At 55.8% G+C, this 21460-nt stretch overlaps 1 protein-coding gene across 1 annotated transcript; it reads right to left on the bottom strand.

Moving 5' to 3' along the window:
• Nucleotides 1–2052: 2052 nt before the first annotated feature.
• LOC137317340 (rabenosyn-5) lies at nt 2053–20569 on the bottom strand (the record flags this gene model as incomplete). The annotated part of the gene is made up of 10 exons (XM_067980753.1): nt 20489–20569; nt 17872–18247; nt 16043–16168; nt 15315–15415; nt 13689–13734; nt 11789–11950; nt 11331–11572; nt 9664–9734; nt 3981–4067; nt 2053–2155 (listed from the first exon to the last, which is right to left on the bottom strand). Coding segments are annotated over exons 2-10 (1128 nt in total), but the record flags the coding sequence as incomplete, so codon positions are not given.
• Nucleotides 20570–21460: the final 891 nt, after the last annotated feature.

Raw genomic sequence — 21460 nt, 5'->3', positions numbered from 1 at the left:
GGGGGGAAGAGAGAGAGGGGGGGGGAAGAGAGAGAGGGGGGGGGAAGAGAGAGAGGGGGGGGGGGAAAGAGAGAGAGGGGGGGGGAAGAGAGAGAGGGGGGGGAAGAGAGAGAGGGGGGGAAGAGAGAGAGGGGGGAAGAGAGAGAGGGGGGGAAGAGAGAGAGGGGGGGAAGAGAGAGAGAGGGGGGGAAGAGAGAGAGAGGGGGGGAAGAGAGAGAGAGGGGGGGAAGAGAGAGAGAGGGGGGGAAGAGAGAGAGGGGGGGGGAAGAGAGAGAGGGGGGGGGGAAGAGAGAGAGGGGGGGGGAAGAGAGAGAGGGGGGGGGAAGAGAGAGAGGGGGGGGGAAGAGAGAGAGGGGGGGGAAGAGAGAGAGGGGGGGGAAGAGAGAGAGGGGGGGGGGGAAGAGAGAGAGGGGGGGGGGAAGAGAGAGAGGGGGGGGGGAAGAGAGAGAGGGGGGGGGAAGAGAGAGAGGGGGGGGAAGAGAGAGAGGGGGGGAGAGAGAGAGGGGGGGGAAGAGAGAGAGGGGGGGGAAGAGAGAGAGGGGGGGGAAGAGAGAGAGGGGGGGGAAGAGAGAGAGGGGGGGGAAGAGAGAGAGGGGGGGGAAGAGAGAGAGGGGGGGGAAGAGAGAGAGGGGGGGGGAAGAGAGAGAGGGGGGGGAAGAGAGAGAGGGGGGGGAAGAGAGAGAGGGGGGGCGAGAGAGAGAGAGGGGGGGCGAGAGAGAGAGAGGGGGGGAAGAGAGAGAGGGGGGGAGAGAGAGAGAGGGGGGAGAGAGAGAGGGGGGAAGAGAGAGAGGGGGGGAAGAGAGAGAGGGGGGGAAGAGAGAGAGGGGGGGAAGAGAGAGAGGGGGGGGAAGAGAGAGGGGGGGGGAAGAGAGAGGGGGGGGGAAGAGAGAGAGGGGGGGGAAGAGAGAGAGGGGGGGAAGAGAGAGAGGGGGGGAAGAGAGAGAGGAGGGGAAGAGAGAGAGGAGGGGAAGAGAGAGAGGGGGGGGAAGAGAGAGAGGGGGGGGAAGAGAGAGAGGGGGGGGAAGAGAGAGAGGGGGGGGAAGAGAGAGGGGGGGGGAAGAGAGAGAGGGGGGGGAAGAGAGAGAGGGGGGGGAAGAGAGAGAGGGGGGGGAAGAGAGAGAGGGGGGGGAAGAGAGAGAGGGGGGGGGAAGAGAGAGAGGGGGGGGAAGAGAGAGAGGGGGGGGGAAGAGAGAGAGGGGGGGGGAAGAGAGAGAGGGGGGGGAAGAGAGAGAGGGGGGGGGAAGAGAGAGAGGGGGGGGGGAGAGAGAGAGGGGGGGGGAGAAGAGAGAGGGGGGGGGAGAGAGAGAGGGGGGGGGAGAAGAGAGAGGGGCGGGGGAGAAGAGAGAGGGGGGGGGGAAGAGAGAGGGGGGGGGAAGAGAGAGGGGGGGGGGGAAGAGAGAGGGGGGGGGGGGAAGAGAGAGGGGGGGGGGGGAAGAGAGAGGGGGGGGGGGGAAGAGAGAGGGGGGGGGGGAAGAGAGAGGGGGGGGGGAAGAGAGGGGGGGGGGGGAAGAGAGGGGGGGGGGAAGAGAGGGGGGGGGGGAAGAGAGAGGGGGGGGGAAGAGAGAGGGGGGGGAAGAGAGAGGGGGGGGGGAAGAGAGAGGGGGGGGGGAAGAGAGAGGGGGGGGGAAGAGAGAGGGGGGGGGGAAGAGAGAGGGGGGGGGGAAGAGAGAGGGGGGGGGGGAAGAGAGAGGGGGGGGAAGAGAGAGGGGGGGGGGAAGAGAGAGGGGGGGGGAAGAGAGAGGGGGGGGGAAGAGAGAGGGGGGGGGGAAGAGAGAGAGGGGGGAAGAGAGAGAGGGGGGAAGAGAGAGGGGGGGGGGAAGAGAGAGGGGGGGGGGGAAGAGAGAGGGGGGGGGAAGAGAGAGGGGGGGGGAGAGAGAGAGGGGGGGAGAGAGAGAGAGGGGGGGGGGGGGGGAGAGAGAGAGAGGGGGGGGGGGGGGGAGAGAGAGAGAGGGGGGGGGGGGGGGGAGAGAGAGAGAGGGGGGGGGGGGGGGGAGAGAGAGAGAGATCCCTTGCCGGGATGCAGTCCCGAGTCCCGAATCCCGGGGTATTTACCTGCAGGAAGTGGGTCGCTGACAGTCGGATCATTCTCTGCAGCTGGAGAGTTTTCGGGTGCGGCTGTGGGTTTTCGGTCAGTCCCAGAGTGCCGATCCTCTTACTGTGGGAGAGGCAGAAAAGGCAGAGGAGGTCAGGGAGTGAGGGGCTGGGACTCGTCCGGAAGGAGCCGTGACTGGTGGGGAGGGGATGGAAGGGGAGGCGGGAGGGTTCCCCCAACGTGCACAGAGAGAAAGGAGCAGGGGAGGGTGGAGGGTGGGGAGGGAAAGAGAGAGAGGGGCGGGGGTTTAAAAACACAGAACAACTCAACCCCGCCTCTCGTCGGCCCCGACCAGTTTGCCCGAGAGGGGCGGGGAATCCGCCTGGCCCTCGAGGCCGGGCGAGGGGTGGGGGTGGGCGCGACGACTTCCACAGTCGAACAGCGGAGCGCCCCGGCACCAAGCGAACCGAACCCGCAGGCCACCCGACCGGGGAAAGAGACGCGACGTGACGTAAAAGGGGGGCGTTGCCGGCGGGGATTCCGCGGGCCGCTCTCCAGGGCCTCGGCCGCCGCTCGCGTGGGCGTGAGCTGGCCATTCGGCCTCGGGGTGCATCGCAGCCTCACCCGAGATAGAGAGAGACACACACACACACTTTCCAGCAGAGGGAGCTCCTTTACAAGCTTTCCCCAGTCGACGGGCGATTGCGGACGATATCGGGGTCTCTGGAACGGTTCGGAGGAGAGCTCCGAGAATTAATTCGGGCTCAAAAGGACCGCGGATCGGCTGAAAGAGCCGGGTCTGTTTACTTTCGAGCAGCGTAGACTCAGAGGCGACTCGATCGAGGTCTGTAAAGTAACGAAAGGGCTGGTCTGTCTGCCTGCCGGTCGATAAGATAGTTTAACAGATCGGGGAGGACGTACGGTCATGTGTTTGAGGAGAAGCGACAGTCTGAGTTTCAAGCGTCTCTTCTTTCCCCAGACAGCCGCGAGCCTCTGGAACGCGGCGCTGACTCACAGCGACAGGGGGAAGGCCATTCGGCCCCCCTCGAGCCTGCTCCGCCATTCTGTACCGTCGCTCCACAGACGCTGTCCCAGGGTGGGAAAGGTCCAGTCACAATGCTCCAGCCATCAAGGGGCGAGGCAGGCTCATGCGGGCAGACGAATCAAGAGCGGGAGCTGGCCATTCGGCCCCTCGAGCCTGCTCTGCCCATTTGATAAGATCATGGCTGATCTGATTCTGACCTCAGCTCTACTTTCCAGTCTACCGACTGTAACCTTTGACTCCCTCGTTAAGCAGGAATCTGTCTAACTCAGCCTTAAAAATTTACCTGACGAAGGAGGAAGCCTCCGAAAGCTTGTAGATTTCAAATAAAAATTGTTGGACTATAACTTGGTGTTGTAAAATTGTTTACAATTAAAAATATTCAATGACCCTGCCTCCTCCGCTCTCTGGGGAAGGGAGTTCCACAGACTCACGACCCTCAGAGAGAAGAAATATCTCCTCATCTCCGTCTTAAATGGGAGACTCCTTATTTTTAAACTGTGTCCCCCCAGTTCTAGTCTCTCCCACAAGGGGAAACATCCTCTGAGCATCTACCCCTCCGAGTCCCCTCGGGATCTTATCCGTTTCTCGATCTTGCATGTTGCTCGATGGGCCAGCTGAAACATTTTCCGTATGTTTCGAATATCTCAGCCCCCTCACGTGGGTCCTTTTAGTGACGGACCGGGGCGGGGGGGAGGGGTCTCTAACACGCAAGGACCCCTCGCTGCCCTCCGCCCCCTCGCTGCCCCCCCGGCCCGACAAAGCCAGTCATGCGCCAGAAGGACTGGTGTCAACGGGTTTGAAACGGGACCGCGGGAGAGGGGAGGGGAAGGGAGGGGAGGGGAGGGGAGTGGAGGGGAGTGGAGGGGAGTGGAGGGGAGTGGAGGGGAGGTCGTCTCTGCCTACCTGAGGAGGTCAATCCGCTCGTACAGCTTCATCAGATCCACCCTCAGGTTCGAGGCGTCTTCCAGTCTGTAGGTGCTCTCCCCTGCACTGCATGGGGAGAGAAAACTTGCAATTATACAGCCCCCCTTTCACCACCTCGGGACGCCCCGAAGCGCGGTCACTGTTGTAATGTGGGAAACGCGGCAGCCGATTTGCGCACAGCAAGATCCCACAAACAGCAACGAGATAAATGACCCAGATCGGTTGTTTTAAGCTGTTGGTTGAGGGATAAATATCGGTCCCAGGACACCGGGGAGAATTCCAAAACCCCCCCTCCCCCTGCTCTTCTTCAAATAGGGAGAGAGAGAGAGAGATACACGAACATAGACAGAGACACTACGGGGAGATAGAGAGACAGATACAGGAACACAGACAGAGACACTACAGGGAGATAGAGAGACAGAGACACGAACACAGACAGAGACACTACGGGGAGATAGAGAGACAGATACAGGAACACAGACAGAGACACTACGGGGAGATAGAGAGACAGATACAGGAACACAGACAGAGACACTACGGGGAGATAGAGAGACAGATACACGAACACAGACAGAGACACTACGGGGAGATAGAGAGACAGATACAGGAACATCGACAGAGACACTACGGGGAGATAGAGAGACAGATACAGGAACACAGACAGAGACACGAACACAGACAGAGACACTACGGGGAGATAGAGAGACAGATACAGGAACACAGACAGAGACACTACGGGGAGATAGAGAGACAGATACACGAACACAGACAGAGACACTACAGGGAGATAGAGAGACAGATACAGGAACACAGACAGAGACACTACGGGGAGATAGAGAGACAGATACACGAACACAGACAGAGACACTACGGGGAGATAGAGAGACAGATACAGGAACATCGACAGAGACACTACGGGGAGATAGAGAGACAGATACAGGAACACAGACAGAGACACGAACACAGACAGAGACACTACGGGGAGATAGAGAGACAGATACACGAACACAGACAGAGACACTACGGGGAGATAGAGAGACAGATACAGGAACACAGACAGAGACACGAACACAGACAGAGACACTACGGGGAGATAGAGAGACAGATACAGGAACACAGACAGAGACACGAACACAGACAGAGACACTACGGGGAGATAGAGAGACAGATACACGAACACAGACAGAGACACTACGGGGAGATAGAGAGACAGATACAGGAACATCGACAGAGACACTACGGGGAGATAGAGAGACAGATACAGGAACACAGACAGAGACACGAACACAGACAGAGACACTACGGGGAGATAGAGAGACAGATACAGGAACACAGACAGAGACACTACAGGGAGATAGAGAGACAGAGACACGAACACAGACAGAGACACTACGGGGAGATAGAGAGACAGATACACGAACACAGACAGAGACACTACGGGGAGATAGAGAGACAGATACAGGAACATCGACAGAGACACTACGGGGAGATAGAGAGACAGATACAGGAACACAGACAGAGACACGAACACAGACAGAGACACTACGGGGAGATAGAGAGACAGATACAGGAACACAGACAGAGACACGAACACAGACAGAGACACTACGGGGAGATAGAGAGACAGATACAGGAACACAGACAGAGACACTATGGGGAGAGAGAGAGACAGATACAGGAACACAGACAGAGACACGAACACAGACAGAGACACTACGGGGAGATAGAGAGACAGATGCAGGAACATAGACAGAGACACTACAGGGAGATAGAGAGACAGATACAGGAACACAGACAGAGACACTCCGGGGAGATAGAGAGACAGATACATGAACACAGACAGAGACACTACGGGGAGACAGAGAGACAGATACACGAACACAGACAGAGACACTACGGGGAGATATAGAGACAGATACAGGAACACAGACAGAGACACTACGGGGAGAGAGAGAGACAGATACAGGAACACAGACAGAGACACTACAGGGAGATAGAGAGACAGATACAGGAACACAGACAGAGACACTACAGGGAGATAGAGAGACAGATACAGGAACACAGACAGAGACACTACGGGGAGACAGAGAGACAGATACAGGAACACAGACAGAGACACTACGGGGAGATAGAGAGACAGATACACGAACACAGACAGAGACACTACGGGGAGATAGAGAGACAGATACAGGAACACAGACAGAGACACTACGGGGAGATAGAGAGACAGATACAGGAACACAGACAGAGACACTACGGGGAGATAGAGAGACAGATACAGGAACACAGACAGAGACACAACGGGGAGAGAGAGAGAGACAGATACAGGAACACAGACAGAGACACAACGGGGAGAGAGAGAGAGACAGATACAGGAACACAGACAGAGACACTACAGGGAGATAGAGAGACAGATACAGGAACACAGACAGAGACACTACGGGGAGATAGAGAGACAGATACAGGAACACAGACAGAGACACTACGGGGAGATAGAGAGACAGATACAGGAACACAGACAGAGACACTACAGGGAGATAGAGAGACAGATACAGGAACACAGACAGAGACACTATGGGGAGATAGAGAGACAGATACACGAACACAGACAGAGACACTACGGGGAGATAGAGAGACAGATACAGGAACACAGACAGAGACACTATGGGGAGATAGAGAGACAGATGCAGGAACACAGACAGAGACACGAACACAGACAGAGACACTATGGGGAGATAGAGAGACAGATACACGAACACAGACAGAGACACTACGGGGAGATAGAGAGACAGATACAGGAACACAGACAGAGACACTATGGGGAGATAGAGACACAGATGCAGGAACACAGACAGAGACACGAACACAGACAGAGACACTACGGGGAGATAGAGAGACAGATGCAGGAACACAGTCAGAGACACTACAGGGAGAGAGAGAGACAGATACACGAACACAGACAGTGACACTACGGGGAGATAGAGAGACAGATACAGGAACACAGACAGAGACACTACGGGGGGAGAGAGAGACAGATACACGAACACAGACAGAGACACTACGGGGAGATAGAGAGACAGATACAGGAACACAGACAGAGACACTACGGGGAGAGAGAGAGACAGATACAGGAACACAGACAGAGACACTACGGGGAGATAGAGAGACAGATACACGAACACAGACAGAGACACTACGGGGAGGTAGAGAGACAGATACACGAACACAGACAGAGACACTACAGGGAGATAGAGAGACAGATACAGGAACACAGACAGAGACACTACGGGGAGATAGAGAGACAGATACACGAACACAGACAGAGACACTACGGGGAGATAGAGAGACAGATACAGGAACACAGACAGAGACACTACGGGGAGATAGAGAGACAGATACACGAACACAGACAGAGACACTACAGGGAGATAGAGAGACAGATACAGGAACACAGACAGAGACACTACGGGGAGATAGAGAGACAGATACACGAACATAGACAGAGACACTACAGGGAGATAGAGAGACAGATACACGAACATAGACAGAGACACTACGGGGAGATAGAGAGACAGATACAGGAACACAGACAGAGACACTACGGGGAGATAGAGAGACAGATACACGAACATAGACAGAGACACTACAGGGAGATAGAGAGACAGATACACGAACACAGACAGAGACACTACGGGGAGATAGAGAGACAGATACACGAACACAGACAGAGACACTACGGGGAGATAGAGAGACAGATACACGAACACAGACAGAGACACTACAGGGAGATAGAGAGACAGATACACGAACATAGACAGAGACACTACGGGGAGATAGAGAGACAGATACACGAACACAGACAGAGACACTACAGGGAGATAGAGAGAGACAGATACAGGAACACAGACAGAGACACTACGGGGAGATAGAGAGACAGATACAGGAACACAGACAGAGACACTACGGGGAGATAGAGAGAGAGATACAGGAACACAGACAGAGACACTACAGGGAGATAGAGAGACAGATACAGGAACACAGACAGAGACACTACGGGGAGATAGAGAGAGAGATACACGAACACAGACAGAGACACTACAGGGAGATAGAGACACAGAAACAGGGAGAAAGAGAGCGACAGGCACAGAGTGTTGGACAGAGGCACAGAGTGTTAGACAGAGGCACAGAGTGTTAGACAGAGGCACAGAGTGTTAGACAGAGGCACAGAGTGTTAGACAGAGGCACAGAGTGTTAGACAGAGGCACAGAGTGTTAGACAGAGGCACAGAGTGTTAGACAGAGGCACAGAGTGTTAGACAGAGGCACAGAGTGTTAGACAGAGGCACAGAGTGTTAGACAGAGGCACAGAGTGTTAGACAGAGGCACAGAGTGTTAGACAGAGGCACAGAGTGTTAGACAGAGGCACAGAGTGTTAGACAGAGGCACAGGACAGAAACAGAAAAGGAGGAGAAAATAACAGACTAACCCCACGGTCAATCTGAACACAGCCGCACGATCTGCGAGCCCAGCCGATTCCTCACGCGCTCGAATCTGTCGCCCACACAGCGCAGTGGAGGGCACAGGACGTCACGCGAAAAACACTGGGCCGTTCCTCCGCTCGCCCCTCGCCCCTCCCTCCGCTCGCTCCTCGCCAGGAGGGCAGGGATGATCCTGGTCACGGAGAGACGGGGGAGGCAGTTGAAGACCCGGGGTGGGAAGGCTGGGGGTGCAGAGAAAGGCCCAGCCTCAGGGGGACTCAGTTAGGCTGGGAGCGCAGCAGCAGTGGACGAGCCCGTACCATAGGCCCAGTGGCCTCCCTCTGTGCTGTGCTGACTCCCCAAAGCCTTTCCACCATCTACAAGGCACAAGTCAGGAGTGTGATGGAATACTCTCCACTTTCCTGGATGAGTGCAGCTCCAACAACACTCAAGAAGCTCGACACCATCCAAGATAAAGCAGCCCGCTTGATTGGCACCCCATCCACCACCCTAAACATTCACTCCCTTCACCACCGGCGCACCGTGGCTGCAGTGTGCACCATCCACAGGATGCACTGCAGCAACTCGCCAAGGCTTCTTCCACAGCACCTCCCAAACCCGCAACCTCTACCACCTGGAAGGACAAGAGCAGCAGGCACATGGGAACAACACCACCTGCACGTTCCCCTCCAAGTCACACACCATCCCGACTTGGAAATATATCGGCCGTTCCTTCATCGTCACTGGGTCAAAATCCTGGAACTCCCTTCCTAACGTCACTGTGGGAGAACCTTCACCACACGGACTGCAGCGGTTCAAGATGGCGGCTCACCACCACCTTCTCAAGGGGCAATTAGGGATGGGCAATAAATGCCGGCCTCGCCAGCGACTCCCACATCCCACGAACGAACCTTCAGCAAAATCCTATCATATCAGGTTTGATGAAGTGGTGACCAGGATAGATGAACATCAGGGCTTGGTCTCAAAGTGAATTGTGAACTGTCGGGCAAAGAGGCCGCAGGGTCAAGCTGGGGGAAAAGGGTATTTAGGGCGGGGGATCTTCGCACAACTGCCTGCAGACCGGCTCTCCGATGTTCACGGCTCGCGAACGCTTCACGGGCTCGTGTGAAAGACTGCGTCCGGGATTTATCGGAGAATATCACGTGCCGGCTCCCCACCACTTACTTCAACGACTCGGCCATCTTCAAGTACTCTGGGGCGAGCTGTTCCACCTTCCCGATGCACGAGCGCAGCTTCTGTGAATCGACAGCAACAAACAGATCGGATTAAAACCGCAGCTCGTGGGCGCCCCTCACCTCAAAGCTCGCACCGGACTCCTGTGGAGGGAACTTGCCCTGGGAGTGTTTGATGGGACAGTGTAGGGGGAGCTTTACTCTGTATCTAACCCTGTACCTGCCCTGGGAGTGTTTGATGGGACAGTGCAGAGGGAGCTTTACTCTGTATCTAACCCTGTACCTGCCCTGGGAGTGTTTGATGGGACGGTGTGGAGGGAGCTTTACTCTGTATCTAACCCTGTACCTGCCCTGGGAGTGTTTGATGGGACAGTGTAGAGGGAGCTTTACTCTGTATCTAACCCTGTACCTGCCCTGGGAGTGTTTGATGGGACAGTGTTGAGGGAGCTTTACTCTGTATCTAACCCTGTACCTGCCCTGGGAGTGTTTGACGGGACAGTGTAGAGGGAGCTTTACTCTGTATCTAACCCTGTACCTGCCCTGGGAGTGTTTGATGGGACAGTGTAGAGGGAGCTTTACTCTGTATCTAACCCTGTACCTGCCCTGGGAGTGTTTGATGGGACAGTGTAGAGGGAGCTTTACTCTGTATCCAACCCTGTACCTGCCCTGGGAGTGTTTGATGGGACAGTGTAGAGGGAGCTTTACTCTGTATCTAACCCTGTACCTGCCCTGGGAGTGTTTGATGGGACAGTGTAGAGGGAGCTTTACTCTGTATCTAACCCTGTACCTGCCCTGGGAGTGTTTGATGGGACAGTGTAGAGGGAGCTTTACTCTGTATCTAACCCTGTACCTGCCCTGGGAGTGTTTGATGGGACAGTGTAGAGGGAGCTTTACTCTGTATCTAACCCTGTACCTGCCCTGGGAGTGTTTGATGGGACAGTGTAGAGGGAGCTTTACTCTGTATCTAACCCTGTACCTGCCCTGGGAGTGTTTGACGGGACAGTGTAGAGGGAGCTTTACTCTGTATCTAACCCTGTACCTGCCCTGGGAGTGTTTGATGGGACAGTGTAGAGGGAGCTTTACTCTGTATCTAACCCTGTACCTGCCCTGGGAGTGTTTGATGGGACAGTGTAGAGGGAGCTTTACTCTGTATCTAACCCTGTACCTGCCCTGGGAGTGTTTGATGGGACAGTGTAGAGGGAGCTTTACTCTGTATCTAACCCTGTACCTGCCCTGGGAGTGTTTGACGGGACAGTGTAGAGGGAGCTTTACTCTGTATCTAACCCTGTACCTGCCCTGGGAGTGTTTGACGGGACAGTGTAGAGGGAGCTTTACTCTGTATCTAACCCTGTACCTGCCCTGGGAGTGTTTGATGGGACAGTGTAGAGGGAGCTTTACTCTGTATCTAACCCTGTACCTGCTCTGGGAGTGTTTGATGGGACAGTGTAGAGGGAGCTTTACTCTGTATCTAACCCTGTACCTGCCCTGGGAGTGTTTGATGGGACAGTGTAGAGGGAGCTTTACTCTGTATCTAACCCTGTACCTGCCCCTGGGAGTGTTCGATGGGGACGATATAGAGGGAGCTTTACTCTGTATCTAACCCTGTACCTGCCCCTGGGAGTGTTCGATGGGGACGGTATAGAGGGAGCTTTATCTAACCTCGTAGAGCTGTGCGATGACGGGCGAGCTGTCCTTCTCCTCCAGCCGCCTCTCCCGCTGCTCCAGGATCCCTCTGCAGTGCTGACAGGACATAATCCGATCGTCCTCCTTCTCCTCCAGCAGCGAGCTGACGCTGGCGACACTCAGCCTCCGCGCACTCTCGCCGCTGCCTGCCGTCTGATCGGCAGCACACGGGCTTCCCCCGGCCGTCACCGAGGCCCTCACCGCGCTCGTCAGCTTCTCTGTACAGGGCACAGGAAGACGCAGGTCAGTCGCGCTCTGACTGACTGATGGAACGGGCCCGAGGTGATCGACCTGCTGCATGAACCGTCCCTCCGGCAAGGAGGGGGGGGGGTCGGGGGGGGTCAGAAAACGAGTTTGTATCTCTCTCTCCCCCGCGCGCCCCCCGCCCAAAACCCGTCGCCCCCCACCCCGGCCGCGCGAACGAGCCTACTTACGTGCGAAAGACACGGCGAGGAACTGGTTGCATCTCTTGCACATAATCGAGCCGCAGAGGCGGCAGTGGTGACGACGGAGAGTGATGGTGAAGGTGGCCCCGCAGTCGGGGCAGCAGGGGACGTCTCTGTCGTTCACCCAGGTCACCACCGACCTCTCCAACGCTGCAGAGGGAGTGGGGGGGGGAGTGGGGGGAGAAAAGGAAAGCAGTTCAGTGCCTGCAGAACGAGCAACTTGCCTTTGGATGAATCGAGGCCGACTGCTTCCACCGTCGGCCGGTCCGTGAGAACGACCGCTCGCTCGGGGAGATCGTCTCCGCAGAATCGTTACTGGATTTAACTCCCTTTCCGGGCCGTGCACCTCTGGGACTGCCGAACAGGCCGGGGCTCTCTTCTCTAAAGAGAAGGCTGAGGGGTGACCTGATTATGAAAGGGGTTCGATGGGGTAGACGTGGAGAAGATGTTTCCACTTGTGGGGGGCCGGGGGAGACTCGGGGGCCATCAATATAGGAGAGTCACTCGTAAATCCAATAGGGGAATTCAGGAGAAACTTCTTTACCCAGAGAGCGGTGAGAATGTGGAACTCGCTCCCACATGGTGTGGTTGGAGGTGAATAACAGATGCATTTAAGAGGAAGCTCGATAAACACATGAGGCAGAGAGGAACAGAAGGTTGTACTGATAGGGTGAGATGAAGTCGGAGTGTGGAGCATCGGCCAGTTGGGCCGAATGGCCTGCTTCTGTGCTGGAAATTCGATGTAACCCACATCTATCACACCGTGTCAAGCTCAGTGGCTCTCACTCTCAACCTCAGAATCAGAAGGTCGGGGGTTCGAGCCCCCACCCCAGAGACTCGAGCCCCGACCCGACACTCCCCCCCCCCGGTGCCAGTACTCAGGGAGCGCTGGCACAGTCGGAGGGGCCGTCTTCCGGTTGAGATTTTAAACCGACAGCCCCTCTCAGGTGGACGTAAAAGTTCCCGCGGCCACTATTTCGAAGAAGAGCCGGGGAGTTCGCCCGATGGGAACAGGAGGAGGCCATTCAGCCCCTCGAGTGTGTTCCGCCATTCATGGCTGATCTGTATCCTGACTCCATCCGCCCGCCTAGGTTCAGTAACCCTGAGCTAGCAAAAATCTATCAATCTAAAATTATTGAATACTGCTGCAAAACGTCCTGAGGTCACGAAAGACGCTATACAAATGCAAGTCTTTCTTTCTATCTGGCGTGAAAGAAATCGGGGAGGCCAGAATCGGAGGAACGCAGAGATCTCGGACGGTTGTGGGGGCTGGAGGAGGTTACAGAGAGAGAGAGGAACGGGGCCTTGGGAGGGATTCGGGAAGGATGAGAATTTTAAAATCGAGGTGTTGCCAATGTCGGTCAGAAATATACAAACATCTATAATATAATAATACGAATACCTATAATATGTTCAAAGTCCTGTGTGCTCTTCTTCTTTGCATCGTTTTACAGTCACACTAATGACGTCACACATCGAGTCCCGTTCACCCATCACGGATGATTTTATTGTTAAGGACGAGATGATGTAACTTTAAGTATGATCAACCTCGCCTTCTGCCCACTGGCTCGTGCTTCTGTATAACTTTACTTCTCAATAAACACCAATTGGTCGTTTTTAGCCTGAGCAAAAAGGCTGCCAGATGTGGTTTCTGGGGTCAGTCAGAGAGATCGGGAGTAGTAAGGTGGTGTCCCACTATTACTATCTAGTCCATAGCCCGACAACTGTAGAATGGTTCACCGTCTGCCCGGATAGACCCCTCGATCCTAAAACAAGGTGAGGCCACGGTTCGTGGGATGTGACTGCTTCTCTACGAAAGCTGACTTTTGAGCCTGAATAAAAATGAAGTATCGGGGGGGGAGATAGAGACAATCGTAACACCACAAACCTTTCCTCTTTGCTGGGTCTGTTGAAGCTCTGTCAAATGCAGTCAACTGGAAATTTAAAAAAGACACAACGTTATCTGGGGTAAGTTCACTTCACCATGACTCAGACCAACAACTGATTATCTGTCCGTAACACTCAACATTCCTGATACGCAGGGAGGAGGGAGGGCAAATCGTGCCTTCTTGCGACAAGCAGTCAGAGTTCACAGAATCTTACAGTACAGAAGGAGGCCATTTGGCCCAACGTGCTTGTGCTGGCTCTTCGAAAGAGCTATCCAATCAGTCCCACTCCCCCCTGCTCTTTCCCCAGTGCCCTGCAAATTTTTTCCTTTTCAAGTATTTATCCAATTCCCTTTTGAAAGTTATTATTGAATCTGCTTCCTCCGCCCTTTCAGGCAGCGCGTTCCCGGTCGTAAAAACTCGACTCCTCATCTCCCCCTCTGGTTCTTTTGCCGATCACCTTAAATCTGTGTGTCCTCTGGTTACCGACCCTCCTACCGCTGGAAACAGCTTCCATTTGCTCGATCAAAACGCCTCATAATTTTTGAGCACCTCTATTAAATCTCCCCATAACCTCCTCTGCTCTAAGGCGAGCAATCCCAGCTTCTCTGGTCTCTCTTCACGCAGAGCTTGGAACATTGTAAAACGTCCCAAGGTGCTTCCCAGGCCCGGGAATCAACAAAATTTGACACCAAGCCACATCAGGAAACATTAGGTGCCTGGTCAAAGGGGGGAGGTTTTAAGGAGGGGAGAGAGAGGCGGAGAGGTTTAGGGAGGGAATTCCAGAGCTTAGGGCCGAGGCGGCTGAAGGCACGGCCGCCAATGGTGGGGCAACGAAAATTGGGGATGCGCAAGAGGCCGGAATTGGAGGGACGCAGAGATCTGGGAGGGTTGCAGGGCTGGAGGCGGGGAGAATCATAGAATGGTTACAGCACGGAAGGAGGCCATTCAGTCCATCGAGTCCGTGCCGGCTCTACGCAAGAGCAATCCAGCCAGTCCCACTCCCCCGCCCTTTCCCCGTAGCCCTGCAATTTTTTTCCTTTCAAGTACTTATCCAGTTCCCTTTTGAAGGCCATGATTGAATCTGCCTCCACCACCCCCTCGGGCAGTGCATTCCAGATCCTAACCACTCGCTGCGTAAAAATGTTTTTCCTCATGTCGCCTTTGGTTTTTTTGCCAATCACCTTAAATCTAAGTCCTCTGCTTCTTGACCCTTCCACCAATGGGAACAGTTTCTCTCTATCTACTCTGTCTGGATTCATGATTTTGAACACCTCGATCAAATCTCCTCTCAACCGTCTCTGTTCCAAGGAGAACAACCCCAGCTTCTCCAGTCTATCCACGGAACTAAAGTCCCTCATCCCTGGAACCATTCCAGTAAAAGTCCCCCGCGCCCTCTCTAAGGCCTTCACATCTTATCCTCACAGGTTATAGAGATAGGGAGAGGCCTGCACAAAACGATGGGGCCCCCGCCCACCATTCCAGGACGAGATGACTGTGCTTTAATCAAAAGATAACACGCAAAGCTTGCTCTCTCCACACACACTCCACCTTCCCTCCCCTCCTCCAGACCTCCTCCCACACACACTTCCAACCCCTCTCCCCCCACCCCAACCCCTCCCCCACACCTTTTCCAATCGGATCAGTAGTTTGTTGATTTCGATCACGTAGTGGTCGATCCGCGCGGCCCTCCACCGCTGGAACTCGCTCCGCAGATTCCTCGTCGCACCTACGGACCAAACAGAGGGCAGAATCACATCACCTCACCTCACCTCACGCCCGATATCAGCGACCGGGCCCCGTTACCCCCAGGGAACGCGGGGGGGGGGTGGGGGGGATGATAAAAACGTGGGCTCGCACAGGCATTCCCAACGCAAGGGGCGCCCGGCCTCACCCACCGAGGGGAACGGCAGTCACAGTCTCAGACGGCAGACTGGCTGGACTTCTCGCCCGCCTGCAGTCGGGACAGTTCAAGTTCGCTCTCCGATTAGTCTCACACCCGCCCCCCCCCCGCTCTGCTCTTTCCCCTGCAAATTATTCCCCTTCAAGTATTTATCCAATTGCCGTTTGAAAGTTATTATTGAATCTGCTTCCACCGCCCTTTCAGGCAGCGAGTTCCAGATCAGAATTCACTGTGAGAGAAAATCCCTCGTCTCCCCCTCGGGTTCTTTCCCCAATTATCGTAAATCTGCGTGCCCTCTGGTCACCGACCGTCCTGCCAGTGGAATCAGCTTCTCCTAACTGACTCCATCGAACGCCTCTATTAAATCTCCCCTTAGCCGTCTCTGCTCCGCGGAGTCTCTCCTGGAGTGACAAGGGAAGGACGATGATCAGCGACGGGCTCAGCTTTACTCACCCAGGTCCTGTGCCTCCCATTTGCTCGTGTCCACGCCTCCCGAGCAGATGTAGTCCAAGGACTCGGCGTCCGATCGCTCCGCCTCTCCCTTCTTCAGTAACTTCTTCTTCGCTCTGCCGAAAAGCGCTGGCACAGGGGGCAGGGGGAAGGACAAAGAATTAAAGCTGGCCGGCAAATCTGGTGCGGGGACGTCAACGGGCGGCAGGGAGAGAGATACTCGCAATTGCTGCTGCGCCTCTCGCCGCCTCAGGACGCCCCGAAGCGGCTGAAGTACTTCGATTTTTTTTGGGCGTGTGCTCACTGTTGTGTTGCAGGGAATCACGGCAGCCGATTTGCGCACAGCAAGATCCCACAAACAGCACTGTGATAAATGACCAGGTCGTCTGTTTTTTTTTTATATAAAAAAACGCGACGTTGTTTGAGGGATAAATATCGGCCCCAGGACGCCGGGGAGAACTCCCCCCGCCACTGCTTTTGTTTCGAAATAGTGGCCGTGCGATCTTTTACATCCCCCTCCGAGAGCAGGCGGGGGGCCTGGGTTTAACAGAGAGGGAGAGGGAGAATACCAAAGGGTTCGGGGAAAGAGGGATTAGTTAGCTTGCACGTGGAGCGACCACGGGGACGAGGGGGTCGGCTGCCTGTCGGTAGTGACGTTTCTACGAGTCTACGAGAGTCTTTCGGGACAGCCCCGAGCAGCACCGACAATCTCCTCCTGAGGGAGGTACCAGAAACCAGAGAGATCGCTCACTCTCCCCGCCTCCCCTGACCGACGCCTGCAAGCAGAGGTCAGAAAGCACCGTCTCTGCTATCCTGTGAACTCCGGAACATGCATGGAATTCACGGGAAAAAATTATATGAAGTATTTTTTTTTTAAGAAAAGGGTCAAATCCAGCTCAGCGCAAAGGAATCAGCATCTCCTCCTTCTGCTGGCCTATTTAAATTCCACTCTGGGGCTTGCGGGCGTCGCTGGCAAGGCCGGCATTTATTGCCCATCCCTAGTTGCCCCTCGAGAAGGTGCCTTCTTGAACTGGCTGGCAGCCGTTTGATACTGAGTGACTCGCGAGGCCCACTTCAGAGGGCAGTGAAGAGGCAACCAGGTTGGGGGGTGAGGACTGGGGTCACGAATAGGCCCAGGCCGGGTACAGTCGGCAGGCTCCCCCCCGTAAAAGGGACTCGAGTGAACCAGTTACTGGTCCAGTAATATAATCCCCACACTCCCGTACCTTGGATTACCGGTCCAGTAATATAATCCCCACACTCCCGTACCCTGGATTACCGGTCCAGTAATATAATCCCCACACTCCCGTACCCTGGATTACCGGTCCAGTAATATAATCCCCACACTCCCGTACCCTGGATTACCGGTCCAGTAATATAATCCCCACACTCCCGTACCCTGGATTACCGGTCCAGTAATATAATCCCCACACTCCCGTACCCTGGATTACCGGTCCAGTAATATAATCCCCACACTCCCGTACCCTGGATTACCGGTCCAGTAATATAATCCCCACACTCCCGTACCCTGGATTACCGGTCCAGTAATATAATCCCCACACTCCCGTACCCTGGATTACCGGTCCAGTAATATAATCCCCACACTCCCGTACCCTGGATTACCGGTCCAGCAATATAATCCCCACACTCCCGTACCCTGGATTACCGGTCCAGCAATGCTACCGTACACACAGTAATGGCTGTAAGGATGCGTTGCGGAATGGGCCCCAATCCAGTGACTATTCGACTGAGTGCGGCGGCACCAGCTGGCACCCACACTAGGTGCCCGCCCAGCAGGTCAGTAACGGGGAGCTGCGGTGCCTGGTACTCACTCTTGATCTGGCCCACCATGTGCCCATCGTCCTCCCCGGAATGGGCCTCCTCGTAGTGCGACTGGAGCTGCTGCACCGAGTGCAGGTCCTTCAGGCAGAGTGGGCACAAAAAGCCCTCGCGGATCTCCCCCGACGACGAGGTGCCCCCCCTGCCAGTGCCGGGCAGTGGGGGGGAGGAGCCTGCCCACATCCTCCCTTCCCTCTGAGCCAAGCCCTCAGCAGCCGACACGCGCCCACTCTCCTGGCAGCACTCCCGTCCTGGCGCCGTTCCCGCAGGCACGTTCCCGGGGCAGCATGGCCCACCCTTGCCCCCGGGAATCCGTGACCGACCCGCCCGCCGGGATCAGGGAATCAGCTCGGCTCCAAGTGTCGCAGCCTGTGGGTACAATGCAATCATCAGCGGGTACAGTACTGGTGGGTCCGGGTCTGTCTCTGTATAACACTGGGGTACAGTACTGGTGGGTCCGGGTCTGTCACTGTATTACACTGGGGTACAGTACTGGTGGGTCCAGGTCTCTCACTGTATTACACTGGGGTACAGTACTGGGGGGTCCGGGTCTGTCTCTGTATAACACTGGGGTACAGTACTGGGGGGTCCGGGTCTGTCACTGTATAACACTGGGGTACAGTACTGGTGGGTCCAGGTCTCTCACTGTATAACACTGGGGTACAGTACTGGTGGGTCCAGGTCTCTCACTGTATTACACTGGGGTACAGTACTGGTGGGTCCAGGTCTCTCACTGTATTACACTGGGGTACAGTACTGGTGGGTCCGGGTCTGTCACTGTATAACACTGGGGTACAGTACTGGGGGGTCCAGGTCTCTCACTGTATAACACTGGGGTACAGTACTGGTGGGTCCAGGTCTCTCACTGTATAACACTGGGGTACAGTACTGGTGGGTCCAGGTCTGTCACTGTATAACACTGGGGTACAGTACTGGTGGGTCCAGGTCTGTCACTGTATAACACTGGGGTACAGTACTGGTGGGTCCAGGTCTCTCACTGTATAACACTAGGGTACAGTACTGGTGGGTCCAGGTCTCTCACTGTATAACACTGGGGTACAGTACTGGTGGGTCCGGGTCTGTCACTGTATTACACTGGGGTACAGTACTGGTGGGTCCAGGTCTGTCACTGTATAACACTGGGGTACAGTACTGGTGGGTCCGGGTCTGTCACTGTATAACACTGGGGTACAGTACTGGTGGGTCCAGGTCTGTCACTGTATAACACTGGGGTACAGTACTGGTGGGTCCGGGTCTGTCACTGTATAACACTGGGGTACAGTACTGGTGGGTCCGGGTCTGTCTCTGTATAACACTGGGGTACAGTACTGGTGGGTCCAGGTCTGTCACTGTATAACACTGGGGTACAGTACTGGTGGGTCCGGGTCTGTCACTGTATAACACTGGGGTACAGTACTGGGGGGTCCAGGTCTGTCTCTGTATAACACTGGGGTACAGTACTGGGGGGTCCGGGTCTGTCCCTGTATAACACTGGGGTACAGTACTGGTGGGTCCAGGTCTCTCACTGTATAACACTGGGGTACAGTACTGGGGGGTCCGGGTCTGTCACTGTATAACACTGGGGTACAGTACTGGTGGGTCCAGGTCTGTCACTGTATAACACTGGGGTACAGTACTGGTGGGTCCAGGTCTGTCACTGTATAACACTGGGGTACAGTACTGGTGGGTCCGGGTCTGTCACTGTATAACACTGGGGTACAGTACTGGGGGGTCCAGGTCTGTCACTGTATAACACTGGGGTACAGTACTGGTGGGTCCGGGTCTGTCTCTGTATAACACTGGGGTACAGTACTGGGGGGTACAGGTCTCTCACTGTATAACACTGGGGGACAGTACTGGTGGGTCCAGGTCTCTCTCTGTATAACACTGGGGTACAGTACTGGTGGGTCCAGGTCTCTCACTGTATAACACTGGGGTACAGTACTGGTGGGTCCAGGTCTCTCACTGTATAACACTGGGGTACAGTACTGGTGGGTCCAGGTCTGTCACTGTATAACACTGGGGTACAGTACTGGTGGGTCCGGGTCTGTCCCTGTATAACACTGGGGTACAGTACTGGGGGGTCCAGGTCTGTCACTGTATAACACTGGGGTACAGTACTGGTGGGTCCAGGTCTGTCACTGTATAACACTGGGGTACAGTACCGGCGGGCACGGGTCTGTCATCGGCGGGCGGCGGTGCCCGGGGTCCCGCCCGAGGGGGGGGGGGGGGGGCGGGGGGATGAATTCAGAGCGTCGGGCAGGAAACGAGCCTGCGCGCCCAGCGTCGGGCGCGGGCAGCCACCGTCTCTCTCTCTCTCCCCCCGGCAACGGCGGGCGGGCGAACCCCCAGACGCAGACGGCGCGGTCTGCCAAGGCGGGGGGAGGGAGGGGGGGTGGAGGGAGGGAGGGAGGAGGGGGGAGGGGGGAGGGGGGCAAATGGTAACCATGGCAACATGCCAGTGCAGGGCAGTGGCACAGCTGGGCTTTTCTCGTGTCACATTCGTCTCGTTTTAAAAACTCGCCGTTGGCAAACCTCCTCGCTCTTTTGGACCGAACGCAGCAGGTTTAAAACCCCGCCATTTGCTTATTTGCGCGAAAGTTTACTCACACGGTGAGAAGAGGAGCCTCCAACCAGTCAACAAGGGTGGCCCCCCTCGGCGGATCCCCACTGCGCAGGCGCGGCGCCCACCCCCCGCGCGCTGCCACCTGGGATTTGTAGTTCCCGGCGGCCCGCCCGCCCCGTTCAGGCGGATGTGAGGTCCCGGGTGACGCGGACTACATCCCCCACAAAGCGCCGCGGTCGGAGGTGTGGGCGCGGGGGTGGCCGTGACGCGATCGAAGCGCGCCGCGGCGCGCAGGGCGACGCCGCGCTGCCCGCCGGGAGATGTAGTCCGCCGGCGGGGCCTCGCTGTGGTTCCAGCATGGCCGCCGCTCAGGGCGGGAACTACAATTCCCACAAGGCCCCTGTTCCCCGCCCCCCCCCCCATTCCTTGCCTTGATTTTACAACACCAAGTTATAGTCCAGCAATTTTATTTTAAATTCACAAGCTTTCGGAGGCTTCCTCCTTCCTCAGGTAAATGTTCAGGAGCTCCTCGAAGCCTACGCATTTATACATATAGAACAATACATGGTGATTACAGACTGCCCCTGCAACTGCCCGTTGCCAAGGCAATCACCGTGTTCAGACAGAGAGGTGTCACCTACAGAACCCCCGAATACACATTCAACAAAAAAACAAACAGGAAAAAAAAACAGAGAGAGGCAGAAACATCCGGAAGGCAGAGAAAGCCAGCAAATGACCCATTATATTAAAAACAGATAACATTTGTTCGCTGGTGGGGTAACGTGTAGCGTGACATGAACCCAAGATCCCGGTTGAGGCCGTCCTCATGGGTGCGGAACTTGGCTATCAATTTCTGCTCGACGATTTTGCGTTGTCGTGTGTCTCGAAGGCCGCCTTGGAGTACGCTGACCCGAAGGTCGGTGGATGAATGTCCATGACTGCTGAAGTGTTCCCCGACTGGGAGGGAACCCTCCTGTTTGGCGATTGTTGCGCGGTGTCCGTTCATCATATAATGG

The sequence above is a fragment of the Heptranchias perlo genome, unplaced genomic scaffold, assembly GCF_035084215.1.
Source record: "Heptranchias perlo isolate sHepPer1 unplaced genomic scaffold, sHepPer1.hap1 HAP1_SCAFFOLD_613, whole genome shotgun sequence".
Classification (NCBI taxonomy): domain Eukaryota; kingdom Metazoa; phylum Chordata; class Chondrichthyes; order Hexanchiformes; family Hexanchidae; genus Heptranchias; species Heptranchias perlo.
The sequence above is the reverse complement of the archived record's forward strand: the minus strand, read 5'-3'. Positions and strand labels throughout refer to the sequence as shown.